A 15,838-nucleotide genomic window follows, 5' to 3' on the forward strand; every position below is an offset into this window, starting at 1 on the left:
ATGTAACCGGTGTCCGCGCAACCAAGCTTCGGGGACACTTGCTTGTTTATTAAATAAATTTATTAAACACTTTACCGCTAAAAAAAAAAAAAGCAGCAGCTCTCAGAACAAATGCCCTGTTTACCCAAGGAAAAAATGTTCTCGCCATTGGTCGCTAACAACAATATTAAAGGAGGTCAAGGGTATTTTAACCCCCTCTCCTAACACAGATTCAACAAGAACAAGAAACTGTTTAGCCCCACAACGGACTGGCTCCAGAGATGTGGGGATCAGTTCAGCAGGGGAGGGTCACTGAAGGCAGGTCCTAACCCAGCCGCCTCCTTATCAACTTCTCTCCTGCTTTTGCATGCCGATTCCTCACTTCCCTGTGCTGGGTCTCGAAGGACGTATCCTTTTCCAGGAGAAACTGCGGCTTTGAGGGCTTCTACCCAGCTCTTGGTCTCGTAGAAAGTTGACAAGGCATCAAGCACTAAGAGAAACACATGGGATTATTATAGGGATTAGTTGGAACTGGATGAAAGGGGGGAGACAATCGTGACATTGCAGAATTTTTTTATTATTATCAGGCGGCAGAGCAGCTGGAATGTCTTGTTTATGGAAACCTCCCCATTGCGTACAGCAATGCTTATACCCTTTGCACATTTTAAGCTTGTGACAATTTTGGTGTCTGGGATTGAAGAATATCCATTTTGCTGTCTCTCACTTGTTCCTCAGGTTGCACTGTTATAAAAGGTACTGTGTAACTCGATAGTATGAGGACTCCTGAGCTAGCTATGTGTTCATGGAGCATTGTTGTTGTTGTTGTTTAGTCGTGTCCGACTCTTCGTGACCCCCCTGGACCAGAGCACGCCAGGCACTCCTGTCTTCCACTGCCTCCCGCAGTTTGGTCAAACTCATGCTGGTAGCTTCGAGAACACTGTCCCACCATCTCGTCCTCTGTCGTCCCCTTCTCCTTGCGCCCTCCATCTTTCCCAACATCAGGGTCTTTTCTAGGGAGTCAGCTAATTCTCTACGAGTCTCCTAAAATCTCTGATATAGAGAATTAGCTGAAATCTAATGCTCCATGAACACATAGCTAGCTCAGGAGTCCTCATACTATCGAGTTACACAGTACCTTTTATAACAGTGCAACCTGAGGAACAAGTGAGAGACAGCAAAATGGATATTCTTCAATCCCAGACACCAAAATTGTCACAAGCTTAAAATGTGTAAGGGGTATAAGCATTGCTGTAAGCAAGACTTGCTGATTTCAACAGTAGTGTCAGGCACAGGCTCAACTGTATCCTAGTAAAATCAATAGTGCCTGAAGTTATTTATCCATATTTTTCACTCTATAAGATGCCCCAGACCACAAGACGCACCTAGTTTTTGGAGGAGGAAAACAAGAAAAAAAATATTCTGAATCTCAGAAGCCAGAACAGCAAGAGGGATCGCTGCACAGTGAAAGCAGCAATCCCTCTTGCTGTTCTGGCTTCTGGGATAGCTGCGCAGCCTGCATTCGCTCCATAAGACGCACACACATTTCCCCTTACTTTTTAGGAGGGGAAAAGTGAGTCTTACAGAGCAAAAAATACGGTAACTTTGGCTGAATTATGCCCCTCATTTTAGTATAGGTGCAGGCGGCCATTTGGTTGCGAGAATGGGCCAAAAAAACAAACCACATAAGAGCTCTAGAATGCTCTTGTTTCACCCAGCCTAACCACAATGGGAGACTTTCTACTTCATCTAAACTTTTCCTCCCTTCCCTGCTTCTCAAACTCCCCATTCTTCACAAGACCGAGCTACCAGGAGCGGCCGGTACCCACTGAGAAGGGTAGGGCATAAGGCTGGAAGACCAACACCAGGGGGAGCCATAGCTGGTTGGAAGTAATAAGGCAGACAACTAGGTTTGATGGCAGCCTAAGGTTGGTAGGGCACTAACCCATTCATCATCATCATCATTTTAATATTTATACCCCACAAATCTGGCTGAGTTTCCCCAGCCACTCTGAGTGGCTTACAGCATATATAAAAAATTGTAGAAACTGTAGAAATTTCCCGATATTTGGGGTTGAAATCAAACCCTAAACTCCCTTCCAATTACATTTCTAGCAACAGGGATTATGATTATTGTTTCCTTTGTTCAAAATAAATGGAGCAATATCATATAGTTAGAAGGTTTAGAAGATCTCCAACATCATATTGAAAAATGCCCCCAGAAATCCTCCCCAAACTGATAAAGGCCTATTTCTCCTACGTCCTAAGTGTACTTTATCATATACTCCTTTACACAAAATTCCAATATAATCTTATAGATCTTCAACAGTTATCAGGGACAAGGCAAAATTATATCAGGATAAATAATGGTTTAAGATATGGGATTATATCAATGGACCAGCTTCCACTGAGCACTACATAAAGCAACATTAATAAGACCATTGCATTGGGACCCGAGCAGACAGCGTCATTATGGTGTCCCAGCTCAAAAAGAGGGGGGAATACTTTATGATACCCTCCTATTTAATGGAACAAACAGCAGCTGCAGGTTGCATTTGAAAACTGGTGGCAGAACATCACCTATGGGATGCAAATATCAGGAGTTCAGCCTACACTTGAGTAGGACCCTGATAGAGACACATGCCTGACTGGCATGTTCTCTCCCTCCTGGTCGTTTGTTCGGGAGCTTCAAGAGCTTTCTTCTACCCGAACATCACAGCGACCGATGCCAACCGACACCGGCACACTTAGGGATCTGTAGAGTTTGTGCAGTTGCATAACAGACCTCAGCAACTCAGCATTTTGGCTAATCTACTTTATTTACATATCAACACACACAGAGCACTGCAACATGGCTCCCTCTCTCTCAGCAACGGGAAAAAGAACAAAGGACAATAGTCCCACTTCATGGAACACGGTAAAACAAACATCCTGTCTTCGTCACTTCCCACTCTGTGGAGTCAAAACATACACTGTCATGTGATAGACAAAAATCCTATGACTGCAATCATGGATCAGGAATTCTAACAAACTTCCAGCAAACACTGCAAGAACCTCACCTTGATTGATGGCCAATGTTGTGGAGTGATAATTCTTTGCATTGACGTTCTTTACCATGTACTCTTGGATTGGCAGCCGTGCTGTTTGCAGATGTTCTTCCTGGGCTCTTTGGAAGGTGAGTCTCTGTAAATATATATATAAAAGAAAAGTCACACAAATGGTCCCTTGGGGACTGTCTCACCAGGAGCCCGTGAACGAGCTGCAATTCAACCCAAAGACTCAACAGCTGAGTTGAGAACAATAAGAACATACGTTTAAAGAAGACGGGAAAACGGTTATTGAATATATGGGAAATAATTGTGTACAGTGGTACCTCAGTTGTAGAATGTAATCCGTTCCGGAAGACCATTCAACTTCCGAAACATTCGACAACCAAAGCGCAAAGGGCAGTCTGCAAAGTCAATGGAGAAAATTGGGGGGAAATGCAGCAAAAGCTGTTTGACTTCTGAGGCGCGTTCAAAAACGGAAGCATTTACTTCCGGGTTTTCGGCATTTGAAAACCGAAACGTTCAGCTTCCGAGACACTCAAAAAATGAGGTACGACTGTACAGCTGAAAATGCTGGCAACATTAAGATAAATTAAGCAGTGCAAGTAAGTTTTGGTGGATGTAATAATGGAATACTGAATGGCATAGTTTTTTGTAAAATAGGCAAGGATTTACGATATGTAAAATGAACCATGGAAAGGGAAGAAGGGATGTCATTGACATCTTAAGGATGTAAAATAAGTATTTTAAATTGTAAAACAGAAAACTTAATAAAATTATACACAAAGACTCCACAGCTGCTACAGCCACCCCACAGAGTGTTCACTAGTTTTAAAAGGAACAGAGTAGCATATGGACACCCTAATAATTTTCTTCTAGCAGCAAGAACCAGAATACAGTGTTGTGGAAAGGTGAAGAAAGCAGCACTCGCTGAAATTTCCTCTTCCCAACAACTGCCTGAAAAGGTATGGAACTTTTTTACTACGAGAGGATACCGAAGCACGGCATAAACCGCAACCTAACTAATGTTCAAAGTTGAAAACGGGCAGAAGTGTGCAACACACTTGCCTTTTTGATGCTTTCGTCCACCAAACCTCCAAGGATGTACACTTTTCGCGGGTCGACTTCCTCGAGAGCTGGAGTGCAAAAAAGAAACGTGAGCACGTGTGTAAACAAAGAAACAGTGACACATTTATATGACAGCATTAGAATGGCAACAGAAACATTATAGAATTGTATAGCTGGAAGGGACCCCGATGGTCATTTAGTCCAACCCCTGCAATGCAGGAATCTCAAGTAAATCATCTGTGACAGATGGCCATCCAAACTCTCCTTAAAACTCTCTGCAACTACAACTGCCGCCACAACTGCGGCTCGTATTTTGTTAGCTAAAAAGTGGAAAACCCAAGAATTACCAACAATAGAAGAATGGCAGATGAAGATGATGGATTTTTCAGAGCTAGCCGACCTAACCGGAAAGAGGAGGAGTATCAGGAAGATTGGATCAAATTTAATGATTACTTAGTTAAATATATCAAGTTAAATTAACTGAAAACAGCTTGCAGATACTTAATTGGCTTAGGATTTTAAGTTAAGTGATGAATTAATATGTTTAATTTCATAATGTGAAGATCTAAGGATGTTAATGTTTAAGTTAATTTTTTTTAAGAACTGTGATTTGAAAAACCGTTAAAAGGACATGCAATGAAATTCAACCAAGGGGAAGGGAGGAAGTCACTTAACAATGTTAAGTGTAATTTTTAATAAAGCTATGATTTATGTTCGTTTGTTTTATGTGTTTGTTTGTTTGTTTATAATGTTGTGAAAACAAACAAAAAATGAAAATGAAATAAAATAAAACTCTCTGCAACTAGAGATTCAGCAGGCACTGTCAGTGCCAGCTTCTAAACGTTGCTGAAAAAAATTCTATTCTGCCAGGCAACTGTGGATACATCACTACATTTCAATCGAGAGTTGGAAGGGACCACGAGGGTCATCTAGTCTAACCCCCTGCAATGCAGGGATCTTTGGGGGCTTGAACCCACAAACCTGAAATTGTCTCACGCTCTACTGACTGACATAGACAAAAACGTGTCATTCCAGACATGTGAAGCTGATCCACAAGTAAGCTAACAAGCACTCTGGAAATCTGAGGTGTCCATGCGAAGTTTGCTGCAGAAGATAATCACTTTCCCTCTCTCTCTTTCTCTCTTTTACATATAATTTTTATTAAATTTTCCGATATACTATTTAAAAATACTCATTTTACATCCTTAAGATATCAGTGACTTCCCTTCTTCTCTTTCCATGGTTCATTTTACGTATCATGAATCCCTGCATATTTTACAAAAACTATACCATTCAGTATTCCATTATTCAAGTTCATGGGTGGGCAAACTAAGGCCCGGGGGCCCGGATCCGGCCCAATTGCCTTCTAAATCCAGGCTGCGGATAGTCTGGGAATCAGCATGTTTTTACATGAGTAGAATGTGTCCTTTTATTTAAAATGCATCTCTGGGTTATTTGTGGGGCATAGGAATTCGTTCATTCCCCCCCCCAAAAAAAATAGTCCAGCCCCCCACAAGGTCTGAGGAACAGTGGACCAGACCCCTGATGAAAAAGTTTGCAGACCCCTGTTCAAGATAATCACTTTCTCCATGCTTCGCATCAAAGGTTTGCTTATATTTCTGTTAGCAATGAGCACATAGGCAGAACTGCGTACTATCACCAGAGTGGGGTGGAAGTTCCAGATGTGGTTAGGGCTCCAACTCCCCTCAGCCACCAGCCAGCATGGCCAAAAACATCTGTAGAGAGCCTGGGATCTGTTTCACCCACCCCAAAGTGAAGTTGATCCCTGACTTCAAATTTAGAAAAAGACCTGAATCTGAAAATACAGAGGCCTACTTAATGCTGCAGAGACATCTCTCATTTGCCACAATTTGTTCTGACCAAGAACCAAATCTAAGATTTATTGCTTAGGATGGGATATGCGGACGGCTCGTCCAGCACTATCCTCACAAAAAATTGCCTTACACCGATGGTTTGAGAGGATGCTGAAACAAGATGCAAATTTGAGAGTTGAATATTACCGCCTAAGACAAACAAAAGGCTGGAGACAAGTTTGGCCAGGATGACTTGAAACCTAAATCCCCAAGGCAAGAACTTATTCATTTAAAAGAATCAAAAGCTTTAACAGAAAGCTGCAACGCCGTACCGTTCTCGGAGTCTGGAGTGAGGTACACAATTCTTTCTAAAGGAAACAGGTCAAGGTAACTTTCTGGAGTAACATCCATCTGAAAAATAGTAAAACAATATAACACATGTGTATGGGATTGAATTTTTTAAAAGGCAGTCGGCAGACATCTTTTGGAAACCAAAGGCCATCTCTGGTATTTGTTTTTCCAAGGTCTGCTAAATAATAAGCAAATGGCAATTACAAATCCAGAGAATGAAATGAAATTAGCATTTAATCAAGCTGGCAAATAGAAATCCAGAGAATGAAATTAGCATTTATCCACAGCTTCAACATTGAGCAACTCTAGAAAGTAAGGACATTTCCAGGATTAATCACCTCAACATTCTTGGTTCTTCCAGCAAGAAATGGCTTTGTTTGCTCTTCAAAATGTCACTGGCCTTACAGTGGTACCTCGGGTTAAGTACTTAATTCGTTCCGGAGGTCCGTACTCAACCTGAAACTGTTCTTAACCTGAAGCACCACTTTAGCTAATGGGGTCTCCTGCTGCTGCCGCGCCGCCAGAGCACGATTTCTGTTCTCATCCTGAAGCAAAGTTATTAACCTGAAGCACTATTTCTGGGTTAGCGGAGTCTGTAACCTGAAGCATATGTAACCTGAAGCGTACGTAACCCGGTGTACCACTGTATTTCTTGAAGGCAGGAGGGGGATATACTTACAAGATAACTGGCAAATCCATCATTCATCCTCTGGCATGCTTCGTAAATTGGGCTGTTTTTCACAAACCCTGTGAGGTAGATCCAGAAGGGGGCTTGAGCTTTCTTGTTTGACCCATAGAGCCGCCTTATCTGAGCAGCAAGCCGGCTTGTTTCCTTGAGAGGAAGAAAAGAAAAATGATCAGGAAAATTGGCAACAGGCCTTTTCGCCCTAGCACTTTGTGTACTTTCCAAAATGGCTGACTCAATCACCATACACTCGGTACAAAATACAGTGGTACCTCGGGTTAAGAACCTAATTCGTTTGGAGGTCCGTTTTTAACCTGAAACTGTTCTTAACCTGAGGTAACACTTTGGCTAATGGGGCCTCCCTCTGCCGCCACACAATTTCTGTTCTCATCCTGAAGCAAAGTTCTTAACCCAAGGTACTATTTCTGGGTTAGCAGAAACAAAAAATTCCTTCCAGTAGCACCTTAAAGACCAACTAAGTTAGTTCTAGGTATGAGTTTTCGTGTGCATGCACACTTCTTCAGATACACTGAAACAGAAGTGTATCTGAAGAAGTGTGCATGCACACGAAAGCTCATACCTAGAACTAACTTAGTTGGTCTTTAAGGTGCTACTGGAAGGAATTTTTTGTTTTGACTATGGCAGACCAACACGGCTATCTATCTGTAACTGGGTTAGCAGAGTCTGTCACCTGAAGCGTCTGTAACCTGAAGTGTCTGTAACCCGAGGTACCACTGTAAGGGATGCTGTTAAACTCAACATAGCTCTTGATCTCAATTAGCTACTCCTCCTCACCAGCGTGGTAAAACAGACCTATTCACCACTTAACCCAGAGTTAAGTGGGCTAAGGAAGCAAAACTGGAATATCCGTGACAGTGGCCAAGTAAAAGCAAGTGCCTTCTGAGTAGGACTCCACTGGTCGCCAGTCTGCATAACTCAGAACCAAATAACAGGCATCTCTTGCACTTTCTGTGCATGGATCAGGCATGCCAGCAGCAGCTCAAGAAGGACTGAACTCGCCACAGATCAGATGGTGTGCAAGGAGTTCAATCCTGCTTTCTGCAGCCTGCTCTCTGCCCTACACTAGACGTCATAAAGGTAAAGGGACCCGTGACCATTAGGTCCTGTCGTGGCCGACTCTGGGGTTGCGGCGCTCATCTCGCTTTATTGGCCAAGGGAGCCGGCGTACAGCTTCCGGGTCATGTGGCCAGCATGACTAAGCCGCTTCTGGCGAACCAGAGCAGTGCACGGAAAGGCCGTTTACCTTCCCGCCAGAGCGGTACCTATCTTATCTACTTGCATTTTGATGCGCTTTCGAACTGCTGGGTTGGCAGGAACAGGGACCGAGCAACGGGAGCTCACCCCATTGCGGGGATTCAAACTGCCTACCTTCTGATCAGCAAGTCCTAGGCTCTGTGGTTTAACCCACAGCGCCACCCGCGTCCCACTAGACATCTTGGTGTGGGGGAAATGAGCGTGGTTTCAGAAAAACGGCCTAGCAGGCTAAATAGGGAGATCTGGAAGATGTGATCTGACCTATGGGTCAGAGGTTCTTCACCCCCATCTTACAGGCCTGTACTATTTCAGACTGCAGATGCGGGAGGAATGTTTGCAGGACCCTGTGCGTTGAAAAAAAATCTCCCTCGATAGTAATCAACTCTCCCCAGCACACCAGGTCTGAGACAACAATGTTTATGAAGCACTACACACGAGAAATGGATTTTATATTTGTAAGACATAACAGAGGCGCTGTGTGTGGGGAGGAAACAATGGCTTGCTGTAAGAACAGACAACAAGAAGTGTAGGATGAAATGGATATTAAAGAAGAGATGAGGTGGCTGCAGGAGGAAATGATGGACATATGTTTGCAACAGGAGCGGGAAACCTGATTTTTTAAAAAAAGAAACTGCATTAAATTAAAGCAAATTGGTTTGATTTGTAACAATTTGAAAAACTAATAAATAATTTGGGGAAAAAAGAAAAGAAATAATTCTTCCTCTTACACACAGACAACTTGTGTGTTAGGGAGGAGACTCTTACCTGAGCTTTGAAAGTGTTGTATTTTAAAATGAGGAAGAATTCAAAGGTCCAGTCCTCTGCCCCACCAGCATTTCTTGGTGGTAAATCGAGACATCGCCAAGTGATGTCGTTGAACACACCCTTGTTCTCTTACAAGTGGCCTGTAATGTGTTCAATACAGTGGTACCTCCAGTTACGAACTTAGTTCATTCCAGAGCAGTGGCATAGCGTGGGTTGTCAGCACCCGGGGCAAGGCAAGTAATTTGCGCCCCCTAACCCGTGGATTTTAGTAGGGGCAGAGAGCTGCGAGTGCAAGCGCGCCCCCCCCAATGTTGCACCCGGGGCGGCTGGCTGCCCCCCCCCTGCATCCCCCACGCTACGCCACTGTTCCAGAGGTCCATTCTTAAGCTGAAACCGTTCTTATCCTGAGGCGCTTTTTTGCTAATGGGACCTCCCACTGCGCGCGATTTTCGTTCGCATTCTGAGGCAAAGTTCACAACCAGGAGCAGCTACCTCTGGGTTAGCAGAGCTTGTAACCTGAAGCGTTTGTAACCAGAGGTACCACTGCAGTGGCTACTCAGCCAAAGAGCAGAGGCCCACAATACCCTTAAGCTAGCCATGAAAAATGTGTGGTGGAGATGATTCAGTGCCACTACCTTCCTTGTCATGTGAGCGGTCATGCTCAAATCGATACACAGCCGAGGGCCCGATTCCTTGGCTTCCTGAAGGCGCTCTTTGGCAATCACTTTCAAGTCCCGCTTGCTGAGCTGCGGAACAGCATCTGAAACCCAGGCAAATATGAGAATTGTATGGGGGGGGGAGATAATAATAATAATATTAATAATAATAACAATAATAATAATAATAATAATAATAATAATAATAATAATTTATTTATACCCCTCCCAGCCACTCTGGGCGGCTCCCAATCAAGTATCCCTCTCTTTCTTTTTTCTTTTCCTTCTCCTCCTGTGATGAGGCTACATTTTAATATTTTAATGTTGTATTTTAAATTTGTTTTTAAGTTGTAATCATTCAACTTATTTTTATTATTGCTTGTTAGCCGCCCTGAGCCCGGCCTTGGCTGGGGAGGGCGGGGTATAAATTATTATTATTATTACTATTATTAAAAACAATACAGCGTTAAATATTAAAAACTTCCCTGAACAGGGCTGGCTTCAGATGTCTTTTTAAAATAGGATAGCTACTTATTTCCTTCACATCTGAAGGGAGGGTGTTCCACAGGGTGGGCGCCACTACCGAGAAGGCCCTCTGTCTGGTTCATCCAGTCACTCACATCTAAGCCAAATTAAAACGTGCAGAGGTGGCATTGGTGCATAGTAAGGTCCTTGATGAGACTGTGCCCTATTTGAAAGTCCTCACAGGTCAAAATCTCCCTATACAGAGAGGCTGTCTGATGAAGTAGTGAGATTACTCACCTGCCTTCTAGGTACTAAGGTCTTTTTCACAGCTTGATAGTGGAGTTTGGAAGGGGTTATCACGGTTCATACTCATAGGTGGAAGAACAGTAGCTATGCATCTTACCAGAATGAATGTGAGAGCAAGATCCACAAGCACAGTCCATTTATTTGAATAATAATAATAATAATAATAATAATAATAATAATAATAATAATAATAATAATAATTTATTATTTATACCCCGCCCATCTGGCTGAGTTTCCCCAGCCACTCTGGGCGGCTCCCAATTAAGTGTTAAAAACAATACAGCATTAAATATTAAAAACTTCCCTAAACAGGGCTGCCTTCAGATGTATTTTAAAAATAAGATAGCTGCTTATTTCCTTCACATCTGAAGGGAGGGTGTTCCACAGGGTGGGCGCCACTACCAAGAAGGTCCTCTGTCTGGTTCCCTGTAACCTCACTTCTCGCAATGAGGGAACCGCCAGAAGGCCCTCGGCACTGGACCTCAGTGTCCGGGGGCTGAACAATGGGGGTGGAGACACTCCTTCAGGTATACTGGACCGATGCCGTTTAGGGCTTTAAAGGTCAGCACCAACACTTTGAATTGTGCTCGGAAACGTACTGGGAGCCAATGCAGATCTCTCAGAATGTTTTGGGTGCCAACAAGGCCCCAAGTTGATTGCTTCAACCTCAGATCCCACATCTAAAAAGCTTGGCTCCCACATCTAAAACTATCTATGTACACAGAGAGTCTTAAAATAGACAGATTTCTGAGTAAAAGTCCTATGGAAGAGGTTTTTAAGAGAATAAATTAGCAATGCCTCTAAATCAAGCACCACCATTTGAAGACATGCCTGTTAGCTTCAGAGAAGCCTTTCCACATTTGATGTTTTCTGCCAACAAGCCCAGCACCCTAGAACATTGCAAAAGATGGTGGAGCATCTTCTGGGGTGTAAATTCAGCTCATGCAGAATAGCAGCCAGGCCTGTAAAGCCTCAAAATTACCCTGCAGGAACTGAAAGTGTGCCCTAAAACAAACAGCACTCTCTTGCAGCTGCACATTGCAGGAGAAGGCTAATGTTAGCAGGAACAGAGGAAGCTGCCTTACCCTGACTCAGGCTATCCACACTGACTGGCAGTAGCTCGCAAGGGTTTTAGGCAGCCTTTAACAGTCCTACCTCGAGATGACAGGATTAGAACTCGGAACCTTCTGAGTGCAAAGCGGATGTTCTGCTCCTGTCTCTTGGGGAGGCTTGTCCCACTTTATGAAGGGCCTGTGATCAGCTGTGACCAAACATTCTTAAGAAATGTGGAGAGAGAGAAATGCAATTTTGCTTGTACCTTTTCCTTCCGCGTGCTTAGCTTTGCGCCGTTCTCGCTCATATTTCCTTTTGCTCTTTTTTGCCGAAATTATCTTCTCCCAGTGCCTCTGTTTCCTTAAAACGTTTCTCTTAATGGAAAGAAAACAGGAAAAAGTCTAAAATTACTCAGGGGAGAATTCATCAACACAGCTGTCTTGTCAGAATTCAAAATGCTGTGCGTGCTTTTAAAATAATAATAATAATAATAATAAATACTAATTTTATTTATATCCCGCCCTCCCCAGCTGAAGCCGGGCTCAGGGCGGCTAACAATTAAATAATACAACATTCTAAAATCATTTCATTATAAAATTAATTCAAATCAAATTGATGGCAACCATTGGGCTAGAGTTCTGTGAAGATTGCTGAAGGAGGGAGTCAGGCTGTGCCCTGGCCAAAGGCCTGGTGGAACAGCTCTGTCTTGCAGGCCCTGCGGAAAGATGTCAAGTCCCGCAGGGCCCTAGTCTCTTGTGACAGAGCGTTCCACCAGATCGGAGCCACAGCCGAAAAGGCCCTGGCTCTGGTTGAGGCCAGCCTAACCTCTCTGTGGCCCGGGACCTCCAAGATGTTTTTGTTTGAAGACTGTAAGGTCCTCTGTGGGACATACCAGGAGAGGCGGTCCCGTAGGTACAAGGGTCCTAGGCCCTCCTAAGCTCCCAAACTTTGCCCTCCTAAACATACACAGCTCCATTGGTGCACATTACCTGGTGAGATACTTGACTGACCTTGCTTGTTCTCCTTGCGTCAAGGCTTGCAGCCCTAGTCTTAACTTAGATGTAATCATGTTTACATTTGGACACATAGAATCATGGAACTATAGAGTTGGAATGGGCGACAAGAGTCATCGAGTCCAACCCCTTGCAATGTAGGTATCCTGTGTGTTACACCGCTTTTAAAAGATCTGTACTTACGCAGGTAGAGAGAAGTGAAATGCATATATAAGCCACTGGGCTCTTTAATATCCACCTCCACACTGCAGGCAACAACAGGAATTCTGACAGAGCCAGCCTTCCTTATTCACCAGTTACCCTCTTTTTTTTTTAATCGTCTTTATTGATTTAAAATACCGTCTTGTATTACAGATAAAGCCGTACATTACAAATGATTACAACAGAGTTATACACGAAAATTAAATATATATATAAAGAAAATAAAAATAAAAAAGGAATTAACAATAACAAAAGAATATCAGTTAAAAAGCCATTTATTTATATGGCATCATAGCTTATCCAATAAAGTCTTCTGTAATAAACGTCCAATTGTTCTCGTTGTACTTTTTATCTTGTCTTGGTTTTATCGCACAGTTTGTTTTATAACTTTTTCTATATATTCCTCTGAGATATTTATTCCATTTGTTTATTATACGCAAGTATCATTCAATTCTGCTAGGATAATATCGTTTTTACAATATATTCACCAGTCACCCTCATTTCACGCCAGCTTGGCTCACACACAAAGGAGTCAACAGCTGAGAAGCATAAAGTGGAAACTATGCAAGGCCCCTGACTATAGTTCACACCGGGAAGAAAGGGACAAACTACTACAGTTGTCACCCCCACCATGTTTATATCCAATATTTCCTTCTCCTGTCCTTCATTTCATTCTCACAACAACCCTGTAAAGTAGGCTTGGCTGAGAGGCAGGGAGCGCCTCAAGGTCATGCAAGGACCTTGATGGCTGAATGGAGCTTTGCACCTTGGTCTCCTCAGTGCTAGTGCTCCACTCTAACCACTACACTACACTACCCTTGCCCTTTGCCTTAACGAGTGCTGCTAACAAATGGATTAAAGAGTGTCATGTGTCTTGCCTCGCAAGAGACAATGTTGCCGACCTTTCAGACTTTCTGAAAGCAAAATATCACCCTTGTTTGAAAAAGAAATTGCCAGTCATCAATGCTTAGACTCTCAAACCATGTGGCTGGATTTATATTGGCTGGATATATATTTCCCTACCAGGACAGACTTTGCTCATGTGCTCAAGACATCAATTCCATAAAACATATTTTGTTGCATTGTGCAAAATATGAGCAAGCCAGGGCTGAACTGATACTACCCTTGCTGGTGCCTTTCCCGGGAAAATCAGAGGCTCACTATGTCAGGTTCCTATTGGAAGATCAGAACAAATGCTAGAACGTTAGCAGTGGCAAAGTTTTTATCGTGGTTGCAAGAACAAATGATCCCTATATTCTGAACAAAATGCTTGTTTAACCTGGAGGTAGGCTGTATGAATTGAGTATTGCTTTGTAATGATTTGTTGGGTCTCTGGACCGTAATAAAGATTGGTGATGATGATATTGGCAGCAGCTGCTGTTTGTGTGGATTATTGTGGCCCCACAGCGTTACAGACTCATTTCAAAATACAGGTCTGCCGTTTTCACTGTACATACCGAACACCAATTCTTGTTTTCTGCCAACCGGTCCCTGGGGCTTTCACATCCCACGTCAATCTGCAGAAGCCCAAAGGTGTCCCAGAGGTTTTCCCCATCGTCACTTTCCCGGAAAACCACCTCATGCTTCTCATACTGATTCTGCTGGTCTCCACAAGCGCTCGTCTCGCTTGCATACTCAGGGCAGGTCGTCATTTTTGCTATCCCCTTGCAGGTCAATTTGAGGAGCTGTGCAGAGACAAATGCAGAAGATGTTAATACACTGAAACACAGATTTTAACTTGATCTGGCAGAAATCGGCCCTCTAGACTGCTGCCAATGCAGCAATAGATTTGCATTTTTGTCCGTGCTTAATGTGTCTGCTACAGGGATCATAAGAGGTGTGGGTGGCACTGTGGGTTAAACCACAGAGCCTAGGGCTTGCCAATCAGAAGGACGGCGGTTCGAATCCCCGTGACGGGGTGAGCTCCCGTTGCTCAGTCCCTGCTCCTGCCAACCTAGCAGTTTGAAAGCACGTCAAAGTGCAAATAGATAAATAGGTATCGCTCTGGCGGGAAGGTAAACGGCGTTTCCATGCGCTGCTCTGGTTCGCCAGAAGCAGCTTAGTCATGCTGGCCACATGACCCGGAAGCTGTACACCGGCTCCCTTGGCCAGTAAAGCGAGATGAGCGCCGCAACCCCAGAGTCGGCCACGACTGGACCTAATGGTCAGGGGTCCCTTTACCTTTACAGTGATCATAATGAGCATAAAAATATGGACGGGGAGAAGCACATGCGGCTGGTCTCTGTGCACATTCACACAACAGAGGTTGTGTGTCGTGTTTTGACACGCAACAAACCCCTCGCAAATATGTGAATGGCACAAAGTCACCCTCCTCCGCCAGCCCACAAGCCTCCCCACCGGCCACATGCTTTCCCAAACGAAGCATGTCCACTTGTACCCGCTGGGGCTCTTTCAGACGTTACAATAAGCACAAGGAGATCAGGAGTACACGACTCCTCCTTCCCCTCCCACTATATAACGTCTTAAAAGAGGCTGTTTCTACATAATGGGATCCAATCAGGATGTCTTAATTAGCCTTAATTACATAATGGGATCCAATCAGGATGCCTTAATTAGCATTGCAACAAAATTGATCAAGCGAAAGACTTAAATGTAAAATAAAACCGACTTCACTCCAAGACTCATTTGGCTCTCATGCGGGCGCAACCAACGCCCAAATCAGCTGAAGAAGTTACTGCCCTTTAATGGTCGGCAATTGCTGGACGTTTGCAACTCACCTCCCTCGGAGACTAAATAACAAGACGCTGAACAAGCTCCTCTTCTCTGCTTCGGAGTCAATCTGATTGCAGAAATAGGGCAGTTAAAGGCGCCCAGGTGGGAGCTGTTTCCTTGAGAACGTGAGGATCGCTTTGAACATGTGATGCGGTATCACCGTGCGAGACTTCCCTCTAACGTCACGAGCCAGTCAAGGTGCATTCTGGGGGTTGTAGTTTACTTAATTGGACGGCTCTGATTCATAGCATGAAAAGAGTTGGAAGGGGTCCTAGGGTCATTTAGTCCAACCCCGTGCAATGTATGGAACTTGAACCCACGACTCTGTGATTAAGAGTCCCATGAGCTATCCCAGTTGCGGTGATATTTGGGACGAGGCAGCGTTTGAATGTTTCAAAAAACGTTCTCACTTGATTTGGAAGAAAAGCCA

General features: G+C 43.8%; 1 protein-coding gene across 2 annotated transcripts; it reads right to left on the reverse strand.

The window, feature by feature from the left end:
• Positions 1-42: 42 nt before the first annotated feature.
• On the reverse strand, positions 43-15,572 carry TRMT10B (tRNA methyltransferase 10B). 2 transcript variants are annotated; one of them, XM_081845476.1, is made up of 9 exons: positions 15,414-15,572; positions 14,133-14,339; positions 11,727-11,835; positions 9,617-9,741; positions 6,936-7,088; positions 6,238-6,316; positions 4,092-4,159; positions 3,036-3,159; positions 43-469 (listed from the first exon to the last, which is right to left on the reverse strand). In XM_081845476.1, the coding sequence occupies exons 2-9, from the start codon at positions 14,325-14,327 to the stop codon at positions 270-272; spliced, it is 1,053 nt and encodes a 350-aa protein (XP_081701602.1). In that variant the 5' UTR covers positions 14,328-14,339; positions 15,414-15,572; the 3' UTR covers positions 43-269. The 2 variants fall into 2 exon arrangements, with proteins under 2 accessions (XP_081701602.1, XP_081701601.1); XM_081845475.1 differs by having other exon boundaries at positions 14,133-14,360; positions 15,414-15,570.
• Between the last annotated feature and the right edge of the window lie 266 nt (positions 15,573-15,838).

Source organism: Podarcis erhardii (assembly GCF_964252035.2).
Source record: "Podarcis erhardii genome assembly, chromosome: 17".
Lineage (NCBI taxonomy): Eukaryota > Metazoa > Chordata > Lepidosauria > Squamata > Lacertidae > Podarcis > Podarcis erhardii.

Coding starts and splice junctions, on each gene's coding strand:
- TRMT10B (XM_081845476.1), bottom strand. CDS start 14,327: ATGACGACCTGCCCTGAGTATGCAAGCGAGACGAGCGCTTGTGGAGAC. Junction 6,317..6,935: donor ATGGATTTGCCAGTTATCTT/GTAAGTATATCC, acceptor ACTATTTTTCAG/ATGGATGTTACTCCAGAAAG. Junction 3,160..4,091: donor TGGACGAAAGCATCAAAAAG/GCAAGTGTGTTG, acceptor ATATATTTACAG/AGACTCACCTTCCAAAGAGC.